This window comes from Tachysurus vachellii, chromosome 1 (assembly GCF_030014155.1).
Source record: "Tachysurus vachellii isolate PV-2020 chromosome 1, HZAU_Pvac_v1, whole genome shotgun sequence".
NCBI classification, from domain to species: Eukaryota; Metazoa; Chordata; class Actinopteri; order Siluriformes; family Bagridae; genus Tachysurus; species Tachysurus vachellii.
This window is the reverse complement of record NC_083460.1, coordinates 22,402,110-22,428,030: the sequence shown is the minus strand read 5'-3', so window position 1 is coordinate 22,428,030 and position 25,921 is coordinate 22,402,110. Positions and strand designations below refer to the sequence as shown.

At 40.6% G+C, this 25,921-nt stretch overlaps 2 protein-coding genes across 5 annotated transcripts in view; one reads left to right on the top strand and one right to left on the bottom strand.

The window, feature by feature from the left end:
* The window catches only part of nav2a (neuron navigator 2a), a 79,299-nt gene extending 61,272 nt beyond the window's left edge, over positions 1-18,027 (top strand). For 3 of the 4 annotated variants that reach the window (XM_060877287.1, XM_060877308.1, XM_060877292.1), the window contains 23 exons: positions 973-1,038; positions 1,731-1,888; positions 1,977-2,156; positions 3,194-3,246; positions 4,501-4,524; positions 5,242-5,316; positions 6,961-7,044; positions 7,335-7,458; positions 7,785-7,921; positions 8,989-9,152; positions 9,268-9,421; positions 9,552-9,702; positions 9,820-9,926; positions 10,781-10,876; positions 11,120-11,288; positions 11,443-11,553; positions 12,950-13,074; positions 13,516-13,664; positions 13,890-13,961; positions 14,403-14,599; positions 14,692-14,810; positions 14,957-15,157; positions 15,232-18,027. In XM_060877287.1, coding sequence (XP_060733270.1) covers positions 973-1,038; positions 1,731-1,888; positions 1,977-2,156; positions 3,194-3,246; positions 4,501-4,524; positions 5,242-5,316; positions 6,961-7,044; positions 7,335-7,458; positions 7,785-7,921; positions 8,989-9,152; positions 9,268-9,421; positions 9,552-9,702; positions 9,820-9,926; positions 10,781-10,876; positions 11,120-11,288; positions 11,443-11,553; positions 12,950-13,074; positions 13,516-13,664; positions 13,890-13,961; positions 14,403-14,599; positions 14,692-14,810; positions 14,957-15,157; positions 15,232-15,357 — 2,842 coding nt within the window. In that variant the 3' untranslated portion in view covers positions 15,358-18,027. The remainder of the gene's footprint in view (positions 1-972; positions 1,039-1,730; positions 1,889-1,976; positions 2,157-3,193; positions 3,247-4,500; positions 4,525-5,241; positions 5,317-6,960; positions 7,045-7,334; positions 7,459-7,784; positions 7,922-8,988; positions 9,153-9,267; positions 9,422-9,551; positions 9,703-9,819; positions 9,927-10,780; positions 10,877-11,119; positions 11,289-11,442; positions 11,554-12,949; positions 13,075-13,515; positions 13,665-13,889; positions 13,962-14,402; positions 14,600-14,691; positions 14,811-14,956; positions 15,158-15,231) is intronic. The other variant, XM_060877300.1, reaches the window with a different exon arrangement.
* Positions 18,028-21,576: 3,549 nt separating this feature from the next.
* On the bottom strand, positions 21,577-25,019 carry dbx1a (developing brain homeobox 1a). Its single transcript, XM_060864194.1, has 4 exons — positions 24,703-25,019; positions 23,991-24,092; positions 22,308-22,510; positions 21,577-22,033 (listed from the first exon to the last, which is right to left on the bottom strand). Exons 1-4 carry the CDS (start codon positions 25,013-25,015, stop codon positions 21,728-21,730), a joined length of 924 nt encoding a protein of 307 aa, XP_060720177.1. The 5' UTR covers positions 25,016-25,019; the 3' UTR covers positions 21,577-21,727.
* Between the last annotated feature and the right edge of the window lie 902 nt (positions 25,020-25,921).

Below are 25,921 nucleotides of genomic sequence, written 5' to 3'. Positions count from 1 at the left end.
GATGTCAGAGATGGAGCTGCCATGTAAGAGGTCAAGAGGAAGGCCAAAGAGAAGATTTGCTGTGGTGTCTCCTAACGGGAAAAGCTGAAAGTGGAAGAAGAAAACAAGTTTTTTTTTGTTTCTATATTGAAGTTTCATATGAAAGATGGGAAAAGCTCTGACATGGTTTATCTTGGTTCAAGTTTTCAGGGTTGTGTAAACTTTTCTATCTATTGTAGGGATCCAGATGGGGTTTTCAAATAGGGGTGTGAGATGCATTTGTGTAAAGTGTCAGAAGCCCTGTTCAGTGGGGTATTCAGGATGTTTATATTTGAGGTTTTGGATTTTAGAATTTAGCTGTGATATTTATATAATACATACATACCTAGTTAATAGAGGTATTTAATCAGGATGACTGAGGTGTGTGTGGAAATATTGGGAAGGAAAATGGTTTGATGGATTTATTTAACACAGTTATACAACTTACTGACCTTCACACAGGAAGTGTGTGCTGATGTGCATCTGTGTGTATTGTGGATAATATGTGTGTGTCTTGATGTTATTGTGTGTGTGTTGATGTTACTGTGTGTTGATGTTATAACTGTGTGTATGTGTCTGTGTGTGTAAATGTGTGTGTGTGTGTTGATGTTACTGTGTGTGTTAATGTTAGTCTGTGTGTGGGTGTTAATGTCTGTTGATATTTTTTTGTTTGTGTGTGTGTGCTTGCGTGTTGATGTTAGTCTTTGTGTATTGGTGTTCATGTATTGGTGTTCGTGTATTGTTAGTGAGTGTCTGTGTTTGTGTGTGGATGTTAGTCTGTGCGTTGATGTTAGCGTGTGTGTTTGTGTGCATTGATGTTAGTCTGTGTGTTAATGTTAGTGTGTGTGTTGTTAATTGTTATTGATGTTCAGGTTGGGAAATTGAGTTAGTGTTTCTTTTCCTCTCTCTTATTCTATTTTTCTCTTTTACTCTAATCCCTAAATCCTCTATTAGTCCCTTCTCTTCCCCTTCTGCTAGTCCCAAATTCAGCCGCAACACCTTGCCTCGGAAGCAAGACAGGTAACGGTGTTTGTGTGCTTAACTGGTGCTAACTAACACCTGTGTCTTGCCTTTTGTCCTTGCATTCATTAATCTATTGGCGCCCCCTGGTGGTTACTTTGCCTAAATGCGTTGCTGATCCCCACAAATGTAACAGCTTCTTGATTTAATTTGCGTAAGAATGTGTGTGTGTGTGTGTGTGTGTGTGTGTGTGTGTGTGTGTGTGTGTGTGTGTGTGTGTGTGTGTGTGTGTGTGTGTGTGCGAGTGCTTCCTCGAGTGCTTCTTCTTAGAAGTCTAATAAAAAACAGGGGACATTTTTTGTCACACTGTTCCTTTAAAAGAAGTTGATGAGGCTGCCTTAGAAACAATATTGCCAGCTTACATCAACTTATTAAGCATTTGTGCATGTTCATTAAGTGTGTGTGTGTGTGTGTGTGTGAGTGTGTGTGTGTGGGTGTGTGTGCAAGCTGTCCCAGCACTTTATGTTTACGTTCAGCTTTATGATGTCCCTTTGTTTTGTTGTGTAGTTTTCTCCTGCAAGCATGCTGATTTTGAGTGAATCTTGAGTAAATCAGGTCAATTAGACATAAAAACAGCTTTTACATCACACACACACACACACACACACACACACACAGACACACACACACTATTGAGAGTCTATTATGGCTGAAACAGTGACACTTGGAGGACCTGTGATGTTTTCGTGCAGGTACACCCCATCACTGCATCTGCGCCCAGAGGAGGCACGTGATTGGCTGCGCTCGCATTCCATCAGCGGATTGCAGGACTCAGCCAGTAACTCGCCGTTTTCTACCGGCTCCAGCGTGACCTCACCGTCTGGGACGCGGTTCAATTTCGGGCAACTTGGTAACATGGATCGCTTTATGTTTGTCGATAAATCAGATGTGCACAAAGATATTTTTATAACGGACAGTGTGTGTGTATGTGTTTGTAGCCAGTCCCACCACAGCAGCTCAGCTCAACATTTTGAGTCTGCGCAACAGCGGTCTGACCAATCAGGATGCAGTTCTGGACACATGCAACGAGGGCCGCTTGAGAAACTCCTGCGTCTCTTTGGACGAGAAAACTCGCATCATGAGTCGCTCGGCCTCCTTCAGAGACGGGTTTGAAGAAGGTGAGGAAAGATTAATAGAGTGATGGAGAGATGTGGGCATCTTTTGTGGTGTCGAGTAGCAGGTTACGAGCTCAAATCTCAACAATGCTTTGAAGAAGTCACTTAACTCTCTCCTGCTCCGCTTCTCAACTGCAAGTGGCTTCGGATAAAAGCATCAGCCAGTTAGATCCCTGGGTGATAAATAGAGGAGGAGTGGAAGAGTATCAGAAAGGAGAAAAGGATAGATAAGTATACATGGATGCTGTGGTGGAGGGAATCAGGAAAAGTGCCAGTCACTGAATCATTTAATGGTGACGAATCAATGAGCTGCCGTGTCATTCATTAAAGAAAGTCTTTTCTTTCATTCACTCTATCTTTCCTCCCTCTCTCCACTTCTCCGTCTGCTGTGTGCAGTGTTACATAATCCGTCTATTCATAAAAAAGCCTCTGGGCAACAACGATGTGTTAGTGGTTTTGTAAAACAGGATCAGGATCAGTGTGTATCAGGTATAAAGAACATCACACATACACACACACACACACACACACACACACACACACACTCTGGGTGGTTCTCCTGTCTGATCTCTAGCCTGTGTGTCATCACCTCTCTGCCTCCCGTTCTCCCGCGGGGCGTCGCATTGTCAGGAAGGTCTTGCTCTTGGACTGATAGTGCGTGATTTGCCACGGCGTGTAATCTGACCCTACACACCCCTGTGTATCTCAGCTCACAGTAAGCTGAACATTATCTTTGTAAGCCTGTGTTCATGCCGGGTGTGTAATTGTTGAGAAAAAGTGCTGCCTTGAGCGTTTTTCTTTCTGATGATGATATGGAAAAAGCAGCTCACGCAACACTGTAACCATAGCAACACTGTTACCATGAAGATCTGAGTGGAATTCAACTGTATCAACTAGCATATTATAGCTAGTAATAATAATAATAATAATAATAATTAGCACTTAATAATTGCTGAAATCCTCAGTTAAGATTTATTCATTAGAGTTCAAGTAAAAATATTTAATATTTCATTTATACGTTCGTTTTTTTCCCTTTCCAGTACATGGTTCATCTCTTTCTCTGGTCTCGAGCACGTCTTCCATCTACTCCACGGTGAGAATTTTTCAATTTCTTTCTTTTCCGTACTCGAGATATCAATTCATGTAAACAACAAGAACAAACCTGAGTCTGTTTGCTATGTGTGTAGGTAATGGAATTTTCTGCTGGAATGAGAGTGAACAGATACATATATATATATATATATATATATATATATATATATATATATATATATAGAGAGAGAGAGAGAGAGAGAGAGAGAGAGGGAGAGAGAGAGGGAGAGAGAGAGAGAGAGAGTGTAGAAAGAACGAGTATAATAAAACTGTGCCTCATCCTTGACATTGAACTTGCCATCGGGGGCAGAGCTAAAGGAGTGTCTCACTGAGAGAGAGTGAGAGAGAGAGAGAGAGAGAGAGAGAGAGTGCTGACAGAGTAGAGTACTTCATCTGTGGAAGAGAGAGAGTGAGATAGATAGAAGAGAACAAGAGACAGACAGACAAACAGAGAAAGAGAGGGAGAGAGTAAAAAAAACAATTGCTGAGGAATAAAACCATTAAGTGCAGAGATGATGACTGCCATGACTATCTGTGGTGATGTGAGTACTCGGCATAATACGGTAAGATCACACACACACACACACACACACACACAGACACACACACACACACACTATAATCTGTTGTTTTTATAGATTTGTGTATGTATTTAAGTCATTACTTGAATTAGAAAGGCAGCTGTCCTCTTTGTGTGTGTTTGTGTGTGTCTGTATGTGTCTTTAATCTAGGGCAGACAGAAGACTAGAATCATAAACTTAAAAAATAAGTTTCTCTTATTGCGTCTCTCATGCGTAATGGAGTGCGTGTTTCATACCTCAAGCTATTTTCTTGGTGATAATATTTGGATGGGTGCTGCTGCAGGGTGTGTGTGTGTGTGTGTGTGTGTGTGTGTGTGTGTGTGTGTGTGTGTGTGTGTGTGTGTGTGGTGAAAAGCAGCATGTGCTGTCATGCAAGCACCAAAACAAAAACACAGACAAGTGTAGGTGGAGACGAATGATCAATCAGCTTGTTGTCATAACACAATGTGTGTGTTTGCATGAAAACAGTAGTACAATACTGTGTGTGTGTGTGACTGGAATGTATGACCCAAAAAACATGTATATACAGTAGATGAGGAGCATAAGGACCTTTGTATAAATGTATAATGTGTAAGAGAGAGTGTGTGTGTGTAATGTGTGTGTAATGTGTGTGTGTGTGTGTAATGTGTGTGTCTTAAATCTTGTAAATCATTTTGTTATTTGTTCTTTTCCAGAATGAAGAGAAGTCACAGTCAGAGGTGAGTGAATGCACACATGCACTCACACACACACACACACACACACACACACACACACACACACACACACACACACACACACACTCTCTCTCTCTCTCTCTCTCTCTCTCTCTCTCTCACTAAGGGATTTCCCCTACTTGTGTGAATATCACTTATAAACGTATACTTGTAGATACTTGCTCCCTGTGTGTGTATGTGTGTGTGTGTTTGTGTGTGTGTGTGTGTGTGAGTGCATGTGTGCATTCACTCACCTCTGACTGTGACTTCTCTTCATTCTGGAAAAGAGAACGTTACTTAAAGCACCAGTGTGTGTTTACACATCACTCAGAAGCATAGTGTCTGTTTTTCTCTGATCTTAACTTGTGTGTTGTTCACACACACACACACACACACACACACACACACACACACACACACACACACACACACACACACACCTGCAACTCTTCTTTTATTCTATTTCTGTTCACTTTAACACACCTGTGCAGGTAAGTGTTTTATGCCCCACCTACATTCACTCGCACGTGAGCTCTCTTTAACGTTTACGTTTTATTGTCATCTTTATTTGTATCATTCCCTTCTTTTCTCTTTGTATCTCTGTGTGTCTCTTTTTGTCTATTTTTGTCAGACTCTCTTTTTTCCCCCTCTCTCTTTTGATCCACTTTGATCCACCATAGAAACAATAATAATAATGATGGTGATATATTTGTTTTTCAGATTCGGAAGTTACGCAGAGAGCTGGATGCCTCGCAAGAGAAAGTGTCAGCACTGACAACACAGCTGAGTGCTAATGTGAGCGCACACACACACGTGCGCACACGCACACACACACGCATGCACACAGAGCACTAATCCTGCTTTGGTTGTGTTATTGAGCAGCAGACAGGGTGTATGTAACCGGTTCTTCATAGCGTGCGTGAGGGTGTTATTGTGTGAGCTCAATTAGTGAATTACGCTGTCACTCATTTTAACTACTGTTGTTTTGTTCCTCATAAAGTGATACACATTGTTCTAATAATAATAATAGTAATAATAATAAGGAAGGTGTAATCGCCTCAAAAAACTGATTTCTCCACCTCTGAAGGAAGAGTGGCCTCAGTGTCTATTTGTCTCAGTAAAGGAGGTGTGGCCCTGGGTGTCTATTTGCCTCAGTGAAGGAGGCGTGGCCTCAGTGTCTATTTGTCTCAGTGAAGGAGGCGTGGCCTCAGTGTTTATTTATCTCAGTAAAGGAGGTGTGGCCCTGGGTGTCTATTTGTCTCAGTGAAGGAGGCGTGGCATCAGTGTCTATTTATCTCAGTGAAAGAGGCGTGGCCTCAGTGCCTATTTATCTCAGTGAAGGAGACGTGGCCTCTGTGTCTATTTGTCTCAGTGAAGGAGATGTGGCCTCAGTGTCTATTTGTCTCAGTGAAGGAGGCGTGGCCACAGTGTCTGTTTATCTCAGTGAAGGAGTCGTGGCCTCTATTTGTCTCAGTGAAGGAGGTGTGGCCCTGGGTGTCTATTTGTCTCAGTGAAGGAGGCGTGGCCTCAGTGACTATTTATCTCAGTTCAGGAGGTGTGGCCTCAGTGTTTATTTATCTCAGTAAGGGAGGTGTGGCCCTTGGTGTCTATTTGTCTCAGTGAAGGAGGCGTGGCCTCAGTGACTATTTATCTCAGTTCAGGAGGTGTGGCCTCACTGTTTATTTATCTCAGTAAGGGAGGTGTGGCCCTTGGTGTCTATTTGTCTCAGTGAAGGAGGCGTGGCCTCTGTATTAGACCAATAAATATTTTACTCATTGAGGTCAAGCTCCATGTGTGAATTTGAAGACACATAGTGTGGATTAGTGTAGAGTTGGGAGTAAAGAGAGCAAAAGAACAGAAAGGAAGAGCCGCACATAAATAAGTCAGAGGATCCTATAGAAGATAGAGAGATAGAATTACAGAAGAAGGAGTATTGAGCTTAAAAATATCATTAATGTTGTGTGTTAATGCTGAGCATGTGCAGAACAGAAGTATGCTCACACACAAGCTTCTCTGCATGCTTCGACTCACTGTCCGCGTTTCCAAATAGAAAAGGGACAGATTACCTTGAGACTCTCTGTTCCTCACTGGAGGCTTGTGAGATTGCTGTCATTGCTTTGTCTGCGAATTATTTATCACGGAGACGGCGACTCTCACTGCGGTGGATGAGAGCAGGTCACATGGCGTATCATCAGTGTTTTGCCTTTCTGAGATATCTGTGGATCAGGGGAATTTGATAACAGCAGTGAAATGTCTCACTGTGAGCCGTCTTCTATGTCCCAAAGCTCACACATAAACACCATCACCTGTCTCTGTCAAAGAGTGTGCAGTGATGAACAAACCGAATAGTAGTGACCGAATCAAGAACTCCAAAACCATATCTGGTGTGTGTGTGTGTGTGTGTGTGTGTGTGTGTGTGTGTGTTTACACATTTTTCAGGCCCACCTGGTAGCAGCATTTGAGCAAAGCCTGGCCAACATGACCATCAGACTAAAGAGCCTCACAATGACTGCAGAGCAGAAGGTAAATGCACAAACATTTCTGACTTGTGGATATTATACATGAAACCTGGCAATGCTGCTCATCAGTAACTTGTTAAACAACTAACCTTTCTTTTAAAATAAAACAATTTTTTCTACCCTGTTTCTGTACAAACAAAAGAAATGTATTTCTGCTGCTACAGAATATTTAAATTCATCAAAAAAAACCAACCTACAGAACTGTAACTGTACTGCTGCACTGTAAGTGTATCCCATCAGATTTTTCTATAATCTATAAGTTGTGTAATCAACCATAATTGTGTGTGTGTGTAGGACACTGAGCTGAACGAATTGAGAAAGACCATCGAGTTGCTAAAGAAGCAGAACGCTGTGGCTCAAGCTGCCATTAACGGTGTCATTAACACTCCTGAACTCACCTGTAAACCTGAACGTACAGGTGAGACAAAGCTGTAGTATCATCACACTGCCATGTTTCCATCATCAGACACTGCAAGATTAGCTAGGTGGACTAGATCTAAGGTTAATGCTAGGTTTAAATAAGATAAGAGCTTAGCAGGATTTGTCCATCTGTCCTGCAGGATATTTTTCAGGGACAGGTGCAGTCACTTTAAAGAATTATAAGAGTCTGATAAGATAAACAGACTGGATCTGAGCTAAGAATTTTTATTGTGCATTTAATTTGAATGTGTGATGACTGTGGAAACATTTTATAATTGTGTTTGTTAACATGTGTTTGTATTGTGTGTGTGTGTGCATTTAAAGCTTCTGTGGGCTCAGTCTCAGTACAGGCAGAGATGTGTATGCGCAGACAGCACTCATCAGACAGTGTGTCCAGCATCACCAGCCACTCCAGCATGGAGAATACAGACAACTGCAACAGGAAAAAGAAGAAAAACTGGGTGTGTGAAACTGTATGCACACACACACACACCACACACATACACACACACATGCACACACACACGTACACACCACACCACACACACACACTCACCACACGTACACACACATACACACCACACACACACACACACGTATGTACACACCACACACACACATACACACACACCACACGTACACACCGCACCAAACACACACGTACACACCACACACACATACACACCACACACACACGCACACACACACACACTCACACCACACACACACAAACACACACACAAACACACGTACACACGCACACACACACATGCGTACACACACACCACAAACACACATACACACACATACACATGTACACACACAAACACATGTACACACAAACACACATGTATACACCACACACCCACACAAAAAAACGCACACACAAACACGTACACACACGCACGTGCACACACACACACACAACACACGTATATACACACACACACACACACACACACACACACACCAGCTAAGTCTGCTTTCTGTGTGTTCCCTGTTTCCTTGTCGCTTCATGTTGGCAGGTTTCTGAGGTAAGAGTAAGCGTGTTAGCATAAATCAGCTTAGCCAACATTATTTGCTGTATGATAACCGCTACCCTGTTAGCTTCAGTTACCCTTGTGCTCTGCCTTTTCTCTTGCTGATGCTTTCCTCCTTTTATTTGGTCTATTGCAGTAGGGATTTTTTCTGCCAACACAAGATTTACAAAGAATCCAATCTCGCATAGTGTTTTCATGGTCACATGATCAGGAAATATTTACAATGTGAAGAAAACATGAGAATCTTGTGGAAGAAAACATGAAGTCACTGCGGCTTAATACGTTTTTAGCTCCCTGAAACAGGGCTTTTATACAGTGCATGTTACACCTTTAAGAAACAAAACCATTTACTCTCCATCTGCACTTTTCTTCTTTGTCTTATTTATTTTCCCTTTTCCTCCTCTCTGCTACACTTTACCTAATATTTCCCTCTTTATTGTTTCCAACAATTCACTCTTTCTTTTTTCTTCTCTGTTTTTTCTTTTCAGCTGCGCAGCTCCTTTAAGCAGGCTTTCACAAAAAAGAAGTCACCTAAATCCGCCTCGTCCCATTCAGACATCGAGGAAATGAACGACTCGCTCCCTTCATCTCCTAAACTTCCTCATAATGGATCCAGCAGCTCAACACCCATGCTCAGGAACTCCAACTCACTGTATGTGTGTGTGTGTGTGTGTGTGTATGTGTGTATGTGTTTTACTGATTTATCATTTTTCATGATATTGTCCATATAACACTATGGCTGTTTCATGATTAATGTTAACTCACAGGTTGCCAGAGGGTTTAGATGGTGAGGCAGAGACTGTAATGCAGCTGCGGAGCGAGTTGAGAGAGAAAGAAATGAAATTGACAGACATCCGGTTAGAGGCGCTTAGCTCCGCCCACCAACTCGACCAATTGCGAGAGGCCATGAATCGGATGCAGGTAAAAAAAAAGATTTCTACTCATATAAATTTACTGTGTTTACACTTTACACATAATGCAATGCAGGTCACACTGAGAAAAAGTTTCATACTAGTGCGTGTTTGTGTATGTGTGTGTATATGTTGTATAGTCTGAGATTGAGAAGCTGAAAGCGGAAAATGACAGATTAAAATTGGAGAACCAAACGGCGAACGGTGGCCGAGTGTTAATCACACCAAGCTCTATCACAACTCCATCGACTGAACTCATGCAACAAAACCTCCACGAGTCCACAAACCTTGGTAAAAAAAACTTTGTATATTCTTATACAGTAATAGGAAGGCAGCGTGTTTGACGCTGCATTGCGTATTTGACATGAGTGTGTATATTATATTAATAAAGATCCTCTTCCTCTGCAGATATATTGCTGGATGATTCTGGAGGAGGAGACGGCAGTTTCCATAAAGATGGCCAACATGTAAAGATTGCAGTCAGTTTACAGAGAGAAGATGCTCCCTGGAAAGAGGTTCAGTCTTATTCTTCTTAATAAAAACTCTGTTGTTGTTCATGATTGGTTTCTCAACATAAACATTACCATAGCTTCAACAGCAGTCACAGGAAGTGGTGAAGACACTATTGTCTTACTTGCTCAGTAGTGGACAGAGCTTGTAGTCGTCTGGATGTATGAAAGGTACTCAGGTCAGTATGTGAACAGTGACACTTATAGCATAGCTTCCAGATCTGCACTTCTAGTTGTTATATTTCTCTGATGTCTGAGGACCAGGACACAAGGACACAGTTAGGAACTAGATGACTGGACATATCAGGAACCAACACAATTTTCAGAGAGTAAACAGTTATATAACAGGTATATATATATATATATATATATATATATATATATATATATATACTTTAGGTTAGGTAAGGTTAAAAAGTATTACATAGTAAAGTATATATACATATACAACATATACAGTGCAAAAAGGGCAATTTGGGGCAGAACTTCGCCATATAATTCTGTCTGTTGTGTTGCGAATTATTATTTTTCCCACTATACTTTACTAATACTGTATTAGTACTAATACTATTCTGTACTGTATTTCACTACACTACACCCTCCAGTAATATAATATACTATACTATGATGTACTATGCTACTATAATAATTATGTTGTGTACTGTATTATACTAAACTGTACAATAATATATTATACTTCCACTGTGATTATTATACTATACTGTAAGGCGCTGAAGTACACTTGTACTATACTATATTTTGCTGTACTATACTATACTAATATAATAACATTTTGTCTGTACTGTATTATACTACACCGTTCAGCACTTATACGTGTGATGATGTTTTGTGTGTTTTAGGATTGCAGACCTCGGGACTTCCTCATCGGCTGTATTGGAGTTAGTGGGAAAACCAAATGGGACGTTTTGGATGGAGTAGTGAAACGGCTGTTTAAAGTAAAGCTCATGTTACACGATTATCCTTATCTTTCATGTTATAGTAACCATCATTCTAGATGCTCAGGTTCGGGTTAGATCATCACTGTAATAAAACAATAATAATAATAAATCATGAATACTCAGCTTCACAGACACCATGAAATATGATTTGTTTAATGACCTGAGGTATTCTTCTTAACAAATTCCATCAATGAATGCAGATCAGTCATCCTGTCATTTATTTGTGTTTCCTTTGTGTAGGAATACATCAGGCATGTAGATCCAGTCAGTCAGCTGGGGCTAAGCTCTGACAGTGTGGAGGCGTACCGTATTGGAGACGTAATCAGGCCTGGTAGAGCAAAAACTCCAGAACTACTACCCTGTGGATATTTAGTAGGGGAAAACAACACAATAAACATTAAACTGAAAGGTACCAAAAACATACACACACATGTAAAAAAAACTAAAAGCTTTAAGGGGATGTATGTTCAGGCATTTAAAAATCTCATCTAAGGTGTGTGTCTGTGTGTGTGTGTGTGTGTGTGTGTGTGTGAATGCATGCATTTGTGTCTATGTATATACAGGTGTGAGCTCCCAGTCGACTGACTCTCTTGTGTTTGAGATGTTAATCCCGAAGCCTGTGTTGCAGCGCTACGTGTCACTGCTGCAAGAACATCGCCGGCTCATTTTGTCTGGTGTGTTGCATATTATAATCATCAATACTATACTATACTATACTGTACTATATTGCACTATACTGCTACTCTACTTCACTATACTATACTATACTATACTATACTATACTATACTATACTATACTATACTGCACTATACTATACTGCACTCAAATGTTATTGTGCACTGTATTAGGCTATTCTATACCATACTATACTTTACTATACAAACACCAAGTCTATAATGTAGTACACTGTACTGTACTATACTATACTTTCTATAATAGGCTGTACTGTACTGTACTACACAATACTATATGTCACTGTGCTATACCACACAATACTATACTGTACTGTGCTATACTTTACAGTATTAGCCTATACTATAATACACTTTACTGTACTGAACTCTACTGTACTATATTAATCCTATGCTGCAATGTACTCTACTGTACTATTATGACTATTATTAAGTACGCACTCAGTATAGTAATTTATCAGCTTGCTGACTGTATAACTGTGCATTAAAGGCAGGGTCTCCGATTTTTGAGAAATGCTTCAGAAAATTGAGTCGGGCCGAATAATAAAAAAAAATCAAAACAAAAATCAAAACAAACGTGTAGCCAATGAGCAGAAAGGGGCGGGGCTTGTCAATATGCGGCGGAGAGAGTGTTCAGTGCGCATGTGTGACATTAGCAGAAAGCGGTTTTAACAATGACATGGAGGATAAAAACAAAGAAAGTGAAAGAAAGGCTTACGATAAGGCAAAAAGTAGGACCGTGTTAATATAGGATCAGATTTCCAGCGCTGGAGAGAACTGATGGAGCGGGAAGTTGGCCGCATATTAACAGATTGGAGTTTCCCGAGTCAATAACTCCTGAGCTAAACGCTGTTACTACACAAATAACACCTCTTTTCTATCATAGTAATGTAGAGAGGCAGCTACAACCGCGTTTTGCTAGTCACAGCGTTTAGCTCAGGAGTTATTGACTCGGGAAACTCCAATCTGTGAATATGCGGCAAACTTTACTTAAGAAGCCGAGGTTGCTTTTTTCCTTCTCGATAGGTGAGTAACGTTGGTTTTGCTTTGTTTCACAGAACTAATATATGCCGTCCTTTGCATGATTATGCTTGTGTGTCATTTTTGCTTGTTTGCTTATCTACAATCGTATTGTTCTTCCCTTCAGCTATGATAAAGACACATTTCTTTCCATTAGTTGCCTGGGTTAAGTTATGTATGTGTGGGCGGAGCTATCAATACAGGGGTGGGACCCATTTGAGTTAGGGGCGTGTTTGTTTTGGTGATTTCAAATGTCGACATTGGCTTTCAAAAATCGGAGACCCTACAGGTGTCATTTTGCCATGCTCTGTCTTTGCCCCAGTGTAAAACTGTCTGTTCTGACTAACTGTCCTGCAGGTCCAAGTGGCACAGGGAAAACATATTTGGCCCAGCGTCTGGCTGAACACCTGACACTGCTCGAGGGACGCACCGATACACACACTGCCATCGCTAACTTCAGCGTAGACCACAAGTCGAGCAAGGTTAGCACACATGCTGCTGCACAGGACACATCATGGAACGCATTACTGTTTGATGATAGAAAATCTGTTAATAGGATCTGTGAATTACCATCTCTGTGAATTTCATATTCTTCTTCTGTCTCTCTGTTTATATCCTTATCTCACCCCTGTCTCTCTATACTGTATATATTCCTCTCTATCTTTCTTTCTCTCTGTCTATATCCCTCTTTTTATCTGTCTCTCTGTCTATATCCATCTCTCACCCCGTCTCTCTATCTATATCCCCCTCTCCTTCTGTCTGTCTGTCTATATCATGCTCTCTTTTCTTGTCTCTCTGTCTATTTCCCTTTTTCTCTTTCTGTCTCTCTGTCGACATCCCTCTCTCCCCTTCTCTCTGTCTATATCTCTCTCTCCCCCTGTATTTCTCTCTCTCTCTCTCTCTCTCACTCTCTCTCTCTGTAGGAGTTACGGCAGTATTTGTTGACTGTAGTGGAACAGTGCAGTGTGGATCAAAGTGCAGCTCCTTTAGTCATCATACTGGACAACTTGCATCACATCAGCTCACTGGGGGAGATATTCAATGGACTACTTAACCAAACACGCCAGCACTGGTAACACGCACACACACACACACAATTTACTCACTCTCCTGATAACTGATAATGAAAAATGTGTAGTAGGTTTCATGTATAATTGTATGTTACATTTTACAAATTTTTTTCATATTAGCAGAAAATATAGTCCACAAACATGTAATAGTTGTGATCTCTTCCTAAATATAATCTTAACATGTGACTAGTTTTGTTCATTTCTTTTGAATGTTCTCTGTTCTCTAGCCCATATATTATCGGCACCATGAGTCAGACGACGTCTTCGTCTCCTAATTTGCAGCTTCATCATAACTTCAGGTAAAGAAAAAACAGTGCAATAAAAAACAGATCTGTCATACTGAAGATCTGTGTGTATGGATATATTTGTTATACCATTTTAGAATACATAGAAATATGTAAAAAAAAAACTGTGGATAAAGAGATCACAGTGAATAATGTATAATGTTCCAGTGTCACCATCATGTTGCACCGTGTTGCTCCTAGTCAGAGCAGATCAAAAACACACACACACTAGGATTTCCATATTACCGTTCCTGATCATGCTAATGATCTAATACTGTCTTAGTCTTGGACCTAGTGATCTAGCACCAGGATTTTTATGACATTATTTGGCATTGTCTTTGTCATGATGAGATCAAGCCCATGTTCATAAGAAGCTCAAATTTGTATCTTCAACCACATGTCTTACACTGGAGTAACAACAAACCTCTAATGCTGAACTGCTCTGATGTGCTGCAGGTGGGTTTTGTGTGCAAATCACACTGAGCCAGTGAAGGGCTTTCTGGGCCGTTTTCTGAGGAGGAAGCTTATTGAGACCGAGATCAGCAGCCGGACACGGAATCCAGAGCTGGTGAAGATTGTTGAGTGGATTCCTCGCCTTTGGCATCATCTTAACTGTTTCCTCGAGGCTCACAGCTCATCAGACGTCACTATTGGTGAGAAAGACGATCATGACACAGTTCTGTTAAGTAGAATTTTTGCCTATTGAAGTCTAAGTGCATGTGCGTATGTGTGTGTTTTGCTGCAGGTCCGCGTCTGTTCCTGTCATGTCCCATGGACATGGACGGGTCACGCATTTGGTTTACTGATCTGTGGAATTACAGCATCATCCCATACATGCTGGAAGCTGTCAGAGAGGGTTTGCAGGTAAATCATTACAGGATCGTATATTATTTAAAATAAAGGGTTTTCTGACATAAACACACCTGAGATCACAACGACATAATGGTCCACACAATCAGCTGCTTTTCTCATGCTTTAACTTCAAAATGTATGCCTCTTTGCTCCAACAGTTGTACGGACGCAGAGCTGCATGGGATGATCCTGCTCGTTGGGTGATGGAGACGTTTCCATGGCGATCAAGCACCAAGCAGCCTGATTGGCCTGCGCTGCTAAAACTCCGCCCAGAGGATGTGGGTTTGGATGGTGGCTCAACCTCTAAAGAGGGAGCTACCAAACAGAGCATCCAGAGTGACAGTGATGCTGATCCACTGGTGAGAAAGATACACACATACACACACACACACACAGATATATAGGTCTAAACATTTTGTATTCCCCCTTTCAGATGAACATGCTAATGCGTCTGAAGGAGGCAGCAAACTTCTCCAGCACTCAGAGTTACGACAGCGACTCCAACAGCAACGGTCATCATGACGACATCCTTGACCCGTCCCTGGAGTCAACTCTCTGATGCGTACTTTTATAAATTTCCTTCAAAAACCTCCTTTGAATGTTTCCTCTTATTCAGGCAGGAGTGAAATTAACTGCACTACTCATAATTCAGCGTAATGTAAAACCAATCATGGACATGAACAAGCTTCATGAAGAAGATGACGACGATGATGAGGATGAAGACAGGAAGAAGACAGAAACTGCACTACCATGACAGATCCTGCTGTGATGGATGGATTAAAGAATAGCACATGGCATCAGACAGAGATTTTCCAGAATCCTTACCTCACTAATGTCCACCTATAATGTCTAATAATAATAATAATAATAATAATAATAATAAGTTTTAAAGTTTTGCTAAATATCTTCATATCCTAGTTCTGCCTTTCATAGCCCTGCAGCTTTTTTTTTTGGAGAAACATCAAATGTGTCTGTCACTTCTCAACAACGTTGTGTTGACAAAATTGGTGCTATGAATGATTTTCTTCGCTACTGTGAATGTCTGGACTCAAATGACGATAGCTCACAAAAGTTGCTCCTGATGCTGGCCATCATTTTATAACTTAAAGTCAAAGGATTGACACGTTCTGGGAGACTTTCCTGGAGGACGAGGCGACGTGATTTTCCTGTTCGTTTGCATGATCAGTAAGAACAAGGTCCATCACCAGCATGGAGTTTTCACTTGGTTTGTGTCTCGCAGGCACTTGTTCATCATTGAACTCCCTTGTTCTTTCTTTCATCCCTTCATTTTGGTGCTGAAGAGCCCAGTGCCTTACTGTGTTTTTTGCAAAAGGGCTTCATGCTGCAGACCTGAAGCAGCTCAGAGTGGCTTCATCATTTTAATGACGCTTCAACTCGTCTTATAGCTTATAAAATGCAGAGGAGGAATGAAAACATTAGGCACAAAAACCCTGTGATGCTTAGAAGGAGCATGCGCAGATGTGCATGTTTATACCTCATCGACTGTTCAGAACTTTACTTTGGCCTTAAATCCCATGTGACACCACTGTGAAGGGGAATAACTTAAAGAGTGCTTATCATGAAGTCACAATTGTTCACCGGTTTTCTAAAATAAAATAGCTTCATATAGTGTATGATTACCTGTAAACAGTTTGTAAAAGCCTGCCCAGTCCAGGAGGTCTGTTTAAAAAACTAAGCTGCAAAAAAACAGCCCATTTTAGAATTCTTGTTTCCTACATATCAAACCTCATTGAAACACTTGACCCATTTACTTTACAGCAGGCAGTTAGCTCCGCCCATTTATTTTTTAGCAGATTAACCCTTATTCATTTTAGCGCAAGTTTATAGCTCAGCCCATTTACAGGTAAGCCCCAACCTGTTCACTTTACAGCAGGTAAGCCCCACCCTCTCCCACTGAAAGTTTAACTCCACCCATTTACAGTACTTTACAGCAGGTAAGCCCCACCCTCTCCCACTGAAAGTTTAACTCCACCCATGTACAGTACTTTATAGCAGGTAAGCCCCACCCTCTCCCACTGAAAGTTTAACTCCACCCATGTACAGTACTTTACAGCAGGTAAGCCCCACCCTCTCCCACTGAAAGTTTAACTCTACCCATTTACAGTACTTTATAGCAGGTGAGCCCCAACTGTTCACTTTACAGCAGGTAAGCCCCACCCACTTCCACAAATTTTGTAGGAGTATTTGATTGATAGATGTTGCAGCATGCAGGTAAACCTAGCCGTCAGAAAGCAAATAACCTACAAAAGTGTCCACATGAGTGTTCTGAATGATAGCATGTTATGACACGACTCTACTGCTGAAGGATGACTATACTGGACCCAACAGCAGACCCATAACCTGGACGCAGAAATTCCATCTAATATCTCATTGACTCATGACTTCAGTATGAACACTGACTGGGGCAGCTTTATCTAACAACATATGCATTGTACTTAATGAGCTAACTCTAGCCAGCTACAGTCAGCCTTTCTAATCTGCTAATTCTGTAGCTATTCATGTCGATAACAGTCACATATTTTTATCTCTTTGTTCCGTTCTGAGAGGTGAAGAGAGGAAGGGAAATGCTAAATTGAATGATGACTTTTTGTACATAAAACTACGCAAATATTATAAGTGGATTTCAGGGAAAAAGATCGAATACAAAAACAACGTAGGATACAGGACCTTAATGCTAACTGATACCATATCAGATGACTCTTCCGCTGCTGTTATAGTCTTTTAGGAAGAGTTGAGTGAATGGAACGACAGGAGAAAGAAGTGTTGACTTGATATCAGGAATTGATTGTGGTTCTGTTTTAATTCCTCATGGATTTCTTGTGCTGTTGAATTTGTGCAGTTTTATGTTAATAATGTCGCTTACCTTCAGCATTTTGATCCTATGCAACAATGTTCAGATTTTATATGGAAGCCAAATAAGGTATCAGCACTGCCAAGTGTGTGTGTGTCTGTGTGTATATGTGTGTGTGTATTTATATAAATACGGATTGTACACTCTGTATATACTCTGTGAATAACTCCCAGATTATGATGTGCCTACATTTTATAAAGTTGGATGTAAGTCGATTCAAGCACAGACATGTTTTAATTTTATTCTCATTACTGAATGTTTATTTCCTGTGTAAATGATTTAAAAACGGCAACATTAATTTTTTTAAAAATCCTGCATTTGGATGAATAAATGTTTACTTACATGTTTATAACAACATATTTTGTGTACAGTGCTTTTTCCGTAATCCTTAAAATAACAGACAAAAGAAAAAAAAAACTATTTACATTAAGGATACTGAGCATTTATTATTTATATTTTAATTACCCACTCACTCATTTTCTACCGCTTATCTGAACTACCTCGGGTCACGGGGAGCCTGTGCCTATCTCAGGCGTCATCGGGCATCAAGGCAGGATACATCCTGGACGGAGTGCCAACCCATCGCAGGGCACACACACATACTCTCATTCACTCACGCAATCACACACTACGGACAATTTTTCCAGAGATGCCAATCAACCTACCATGCATGTCTTTGGACCGGGGGAGGAAACTGGAGTACCCGGAGGAAACCCCTGAGGCATGGGGAGAACATGCAAACTCCACACACACAAGGCGGAGGCGGGAATCGAACCCCCAACCCTGGAGGTGTGAGGCGAACGTGCTAACCACTAAGCCACCATGCCCCCCTTATATTTTAATTATACGAATTATATTTTAATATTTCTATTTATTATAGCCGAGAACCACTCTAGATTAATTCTACACTATATGATACATTATTATACTGTACACAAGTATAGATAAGTGGTTGAAAGAGTTTTGGGCCTGGGGCCGTTTTTATGAAATAATCCAAGGGCCACACATGATAAGCATTAATTATAAAAATTGATTTGTATTTAATTACAAATTACATCAAAGGCATACCATAGATCGAACTGAATGATACAGTAGAACCTAAAATAGAAATATTACGCTATTTATAAATCCTAATTCAAATACAAACACTGTCACACATAGAAAGACTGACAGTGTCACAGCGCCACCTGTAGATTTTATATAGAATAGCAGAATTGGTTAGATGAAAAAAACGTGTTTTAGCGGTGTTTGACTCATCCAGAGTAATTTATACCAGCCCACATATCACATTTACAACACCATTACCAGTTTTTCTCCATTTCTCCATCATCAAGTATGGAGCAGCGACATTCCCGCCAAAATGGGTCTCTATTATATCATATCATATTATATTATATTATATTATATTATATTACATTATATTATATTATATTATATTGCACTGTATTGTCCATCCATCCATCCATCTTCTACCGCTTATCCGGGGCCGGGTCGCGGGGGCAGCAGTCTGAGCAGGGACACCTAGACTTCCCTCTCCCCAGACACTTCCTCCAGCTCCTCCGGGGGAATACCGAGGCGTTCCCAGTCCAGTCGAGAGACATAGTCCCTCCAGCGTGTCCTAGGTCTTCCCCGGGGCCTCCTCCCGGTTGGACAAGCCCGGAACACCTCCCCAGGGAGGCGTCCAGGAGGCATCCGTACTCATCTCGATGTGGAGGAGCTCTGAGCTCCTCCTGAGTGACCGAGCTCCTCACCCTATCTCTAAGGGAGCGCCCAGCCACCCTGCGGAGGAAACGCATTTCGGCCGCCTGTATCCGGGATCTTGTCCTTTCGGTCATGACCCAAAGCTCATGACCATAGGTGAGGGTAGGAACGTAGATCGACTGGTAAATAGAGAGCTTCGCCTTGCGGCTCAGCTCTTTCTTCACCACAACAGACCGGTATATCGACCGCATCACTGCAGAAGATACACCGATCCGCCTGTCGATCTCCCGCTCCATCCTTCCCTCACTCGTGAACAAGACCCCAAGGATACTTAAACTCCTCCACTTGAGGCAGGGGCTTTCCACCAACCTGAAGGGGGCAAGCCACCCTTTTCCGGTATTATATTATATTATATTATATTATATTATATTATATTATATTATATTATATTATAATAATAACTCTACGGATGCTAATTAAATCAGTGCGCACACTTCCCTGTAATCATCATAACCACATACATCGTTCATTTACTTCATCACATCACTTACATAACATTCACTTACAAAACATTTTAACACGATCAACAAACACAGTCGATTTTACATGGATGTACATATACAGATGTGTTATTATTTTACTGTAGTATGATATCTCTATCATGACACTGAATGGAAAATTCAATTCCACAGGGAAACTTTAGATCATTCTACACAAGTGGGGCAAAAAAAATGCGGCATTTTTCTATTTTCTTAAGGTTATGATTTGAATAGTGTTGAGGTTAGATATTTGTGACATATAATAATTCATTAATTGCAATAATCCACTGGGTTTTTAAAGTTACATTTTTTTAAAGTTACACTCTTTATCCAGTTACACTCTTTATCCATTATCTCATTATGTATACAACTGAGCAATTGAGGGTTAAGGGCCTCACTCAGGTGCCCAACAGTGGCAACCTGGTGGACCTGGGATCGAACTCACAACCTTCTGATTGGTAGCCCAAAACCTTTAACAGACAGCATTTTTTTTTTCATTTTATACAACTGAGCAATTGAGGGTTAAGAGCCTTGGTCAGGGGCCCAACAGTGGCAGCTTGGTGTACCTGGGATCGAACAGAGTGGTAGCCCAACACCTTAACCACTAGGCTACCACAACTAAAGCAAAAGTAAAGTTTATGGTTAAATATACCAAAAGGAAAAGTAAGAGTTATGTATAAAGGTAAAGGAGAGGTTACAGTTAGAGAAGATTAGGGAGTGTGGCGGTAAAGGAAAGACTATTGTTAGGTATTAAGGTAATGCAAAGGTTATAGTTAGGGCTAAGAGTAAAGAAATGTTGTGGTAGGATGTAAAGGTAAAGGAAAGGGTAGGGTTATGCATAGAGGGAAAGGAAAGGTGTCGCAAAAAAATAGCTTTAGTGCAGACAGATTGTATATTTTTTTTGTGGATTTCAGTTCTTTTAGTATCTCCATTTATGTTATACTGATCTCATGTGAATCTGAAGCACTTCCTAGATACAAAGGCAAAGTAGATCAGTTTTTATAAAACCGGACAAACGCTTTTCCAGTGAGGGTTAGTTATAATTTTAATGGCATATTTGGCGGAAAGTATTTTAAAATTTTCTAACACTGAAAACATGCATCATTTGATAGAAAACCGATATTTATTTAAAAGCAAATGTATGAAAAAAACTTACAAATGAGAATTGCTAGTGGTGAGAAAACAAGACAAATTTACACATGAATTCAATCTAATGTACCATCGTTCACCTGTAATAGAACACACACACAAAAACACACTCAAACACACACACACACACACACACACACAGACAGACACAGACACTCACACACACACACACACACACATACACACACACACACACACTCTCTCTCTCTCTCTCTCTCTCTCTCACACACACATACACACAGCACAGACGGTACATACACACTCATGTTTCTCCAGGAGAAGTGGTTTATTCAGTCATTCGGATCTATTTCAGTTAATAATTTAACAGTACTCAAAATTTATTCTCATCTGAATGTTACAATTTGTTGATTTTTTTATTTTTTTATTTCAACAAAAACATAAACAAACAAATATGCGTACAACGAGACACACGTGCGTTTGTATAAATTATACACAAGTCTACAGGCTTTAATAAAAATATCTATGTGAAATATAAATGTAAGTAAATCAACATTCTTGGTATAAAATATCCATACAAAAATATTTGTACAAAATACTGTACAGTTCCAAAATCGCTGTGCAACACAGCAAGAGCCACCCGTGTGCTGATTACTAAGATCACACACACACTCACACACGCTCCCATGCACACACACACACACACACACTTATGAAACCATGATCTCATCCTCAGAGTCAGAAGAGTCTGAGTGTTTGCATGAAGGCGACGACATGGTAAAATGTGAGCACTCAGACTTGGGCGAATGGTACGAGTTTGTCGTGTCTTCGATCCTCACTCCGTCCTCCTCTTCAAACTCTTCGTGGCCTAACGATTTATCCCGCACGTCGCTCAGGTCAGGATGAGGGTTGGTCCGTGTGGGCAGTGTCTGCTCCCTGCATCCTCCAGACGACAGAAGCTCACGCTCCTTGGAGTTCCTCCACTTCATCCGCCGATTCTGAAACCAGATCTTCACCTGGGCGACAGAAAACATTTACATTTACACTTACAGCATCTGGCTGACACCCTTATTCAGAGCCACGTACAAAAAAAAGTGCTTTTAAGTCTCTATCATTTTAATAGGAACACAAAACTGTGTGGCATCAGTTCAATGAATTAAATGATGCAAATACTACAATTCAGAAGCTTCAACTAATATTAACATCAAACCCCATGTTGGTGACGTGACCAGGTTGGTTCATTGCATCAGTCCAATAAAAAGCACCCTAAAACAGAGTAAATTAAATTACCTGAGAATCTTTAAGGGCCAGTTTGGTGGCCAATTTTTTCCGATCCGGTTTGCTGATGTACTTCTGCTTTTGGAACATTTTCTCAAGTGCTTTACGCTGCACGTCGGAAAACACGGCCCTGCGCAGCATCCCTCTCCTCGGCTTTCCCCTGGAGGCCAGTGGCCATGAGAACGTCCCAGGAACCGGGACCACCGAGGAGGAGCCTGAACACCGATACACAAGAAGAGCAGAAATTTAATAAAGAGTGGTGGTGATTATAATGATGATGATTTTACTTTAACCCCGTCTTTTCCCTAAGTAGTCTTACAATTATTTGAGACTCTCTCTCTCTCTCTCCCTCTCTCTCGCTCTCTCTCTCTGTCTTGCTCTGTTTGTCTGTCTTCTGGAGTGAGAAAGACACGCGGTGACCAATTAGCACAAGAGCGCTGCTCTATATATTCGTATGTTAAGCAGGAGGCGCGAACACACACTCACTCACACTCACACACTCACTCACACACACACACACACACACACACACAGCTTAATAAAGCGTGAAACGGCAACTGTGTCCTAATGAAGTGGCAGAGAAAAGAGCCGCGCGAGACTATTTACTAAACCCCACTCTGAAAGCTAAAGCATGAACGAGCCGCGGGAACGCGCAGGGACACCGGAGACGCGCAGGGCCTCCGAGCGCTTTCATAAGACGAACACGAGAAAGGCTTGTGGGCGAAAAGCAAGGCAGTTTATTATTCACCCTGAAGAAAAGCGCAGCCTCAAATGCCTGTTCTGTCTTGCACTTAAAATAAATAAATAAATAAATAAGTAAAAGCAACCATGTGAAGGGCTGAAGCTGAAGTGCGCACTCCACCCTAATGACACTCAAAAACAGGCAGGAAGGGGCAAAGTTTCTTTCATTCTTATTTCATACCTAAATAACACTCACTTCACTCTTAATCGTGGGAATATATACATTTATATATTTGTACATTATTGCTTTATTCGTAAATTAATTCTAATATAAACTCTATTTACACACACACACACACACACACACACACACACACACACACACACACACAAACATATATACAGTATAACGTGTGTTATTTAATCTTGAGCAACATACAATGAATCCTCAGATTATAGTCATTATCAGTTGCATAGGTTTGGATTTTGTGATTTTTTTTAATAGCACCAAATTACACACATATTAATTATAATATTTTAACTGGATTTTGTTCTTGACGTCAAAATTTGTTGTATAATAAAACCACAGCTCTAAGAAATTCCTAAATCATTGCTTTATAATGAATTATTTTTTAATCAATTAATTTAATTTGAATTTATTTTCTTTAATTTAATTAATTTTGGATAACGAAAATTTACCTTTTGTAATGCGTATTTGATACACATCCAATTGATTCATTCTTTAAATATCCCCGTCATCAAAATTTACTCAGGTATTTATGTGCGGGTATTAAGATTAATTTTAATCAAACATTGATAGTAAAAAAAAAACCTGAATAACATTAGATTTCAATTAACAATTCTAATGTGCGTGCGTGCGTGCCTGTGTGCGTGCGTGCGTGCGTGTGTGAGTGACGAGCAGATCGGTCATGCATTTCACCAAATTTGTTTGGACAAATCGTACAAATTCTGACAATTAGACACACATTTGTGTTGTTTTTTTGTGTTACTCACCAGGGAAGTAGGACGAGCGAAGAAAAGGATAGAAAGATCCATCGAAATAAGGAACTGTGAGAGCTTTAGAGTGAACTTCAGGAAGAGGACGAGCAACTGAGTCTAAATACACACAAACACACACACCGACATGAATATACATCACATAAAATTGTGTCTCTGATACTCATTAATCAATAACAAAACAAACAGCAAACACACGTCTTTCTCTTGGTTTCCATTGTCCAACACACATTTCTACTCTTACAAGTGGAATGACCTATTACAGTGGTAACAATCCATGTGGAATAAATGAAATAATGGAATGAAAAACTCTGTTTAGTTAACACTTCCTGTTTCAGTTTAACACTGCAAAACTGCATAGGTGTTAATGAAACCATGTGAGAGACACTTTACTTTTACACTGAACACTACAGGCTGTCAGTGTGGCTGGAGTTTAACACTGTGACGAATCAAAGCTGTGATTTAACATAGCTGAACTATTGTTCTATTGAACTAAGTTAAAGTTGACACAAAGGTAAACATTGCACAACTCTACACTCTAGGCTGCATTTTTTTCCCCAGACAGGAAGAGGAACTCTACTGAATTGTAATTATTGACTGTACTTTTTAAATACATCATTTTATTTAAATGTTCTATATAACTTTTAAACAAAATCGTAGAGATTTATGCAGAGACATATTAATAAATAAAATAAAATAAATAACTCACGTTTATTGGGGGTGTGTGCCAGGATGGCATTAACACCGAATTTAAGGTGGGTCTGGTCTTTGCCCGGAGTCTTTGGAGAAGAAAATCCTTCTACGGGAGGCTCGGATGGAATGATCGTGGAGGAAAGAGGGGATGAAGAAGAAGAAGGAGAAGAAGAGCTGATGCGCAACAAATCCTCCACCAGAAAGCCGGAGCGAGCCCGAAACCCAGAGTGCGCATGGAACGTTGGCGGCGTGGGGGAATGAAACGCGCCCGCGGGATGATGCACCAAGCTCGGGTACATAGCCACGAGACCGGGCATCATCGTCATCATGATGGAAATGACACGGCAGAGGACAAGATGCGTGAGTGAGAGAAGACAGTCCTCCAGGGATGCGCTAATCAGAGTGTGCAGTGAGTTTCGGCTAGACTCAACTGTGGTCCTTTTATACGCGCTGAGAGGTTTCAGGGAGGGACACCGGCAACAAAAGGAGCCCACATAAAGAGAATAAAAGGGGATGAAGTGAATGAAGAGCTCCAATTGAGCCGCTTTCACACGGAGGACACACACACGCACACACACACACTCTCACACACACACACACGAGAGAGAGAGAGAGAGAGAGAGAGAGAGAGAGAGAGATTTATGACTGGATTAGACACATCAATTTTACACTCTCTTTACACCAGCGATTCAATTTCGGAGCAGAAGTTCATGCACACATTCATCTTTAATTGAACTCGGTGCTACATTAACAACTCATCTCAGTGCGTTAAACACACGTCCAAATGACTCTAAACAACAAACCGACAGCGTTCACACTGCGATTCCTTCACTCGAGAAGCACAAATAACACCTGTGAGACTTCAGACTTCAAATCATTAACACCTCTCAAAAATAAACTGCTAATAAATCACTAATATTGCTAAAGAATGAAGACAAAAATAAAATGCAATATAAGGAAACCGGTGTGTTCTCTTAGCGTTCAAACACATGTGCAGCTTAGAATTTAAATCTCTGTTCGGTGGAAAGTTCTTAGTTATTCTAAAAACCCTGTAATATTAACAAACTTTGTATTTTAAGTCCAGAACAGCTTTAATTTCAGGTATAATCCAATCTGAGGACAGAACAAAAAAACAAAAACAAATTTTTATTTTGCTTTTGTCCTAAAATGAACCAGTTTCTTTAAGATCTTTGTGTTAACATAGAGCATTTAGAAATTCTTAATTCATTTATTTT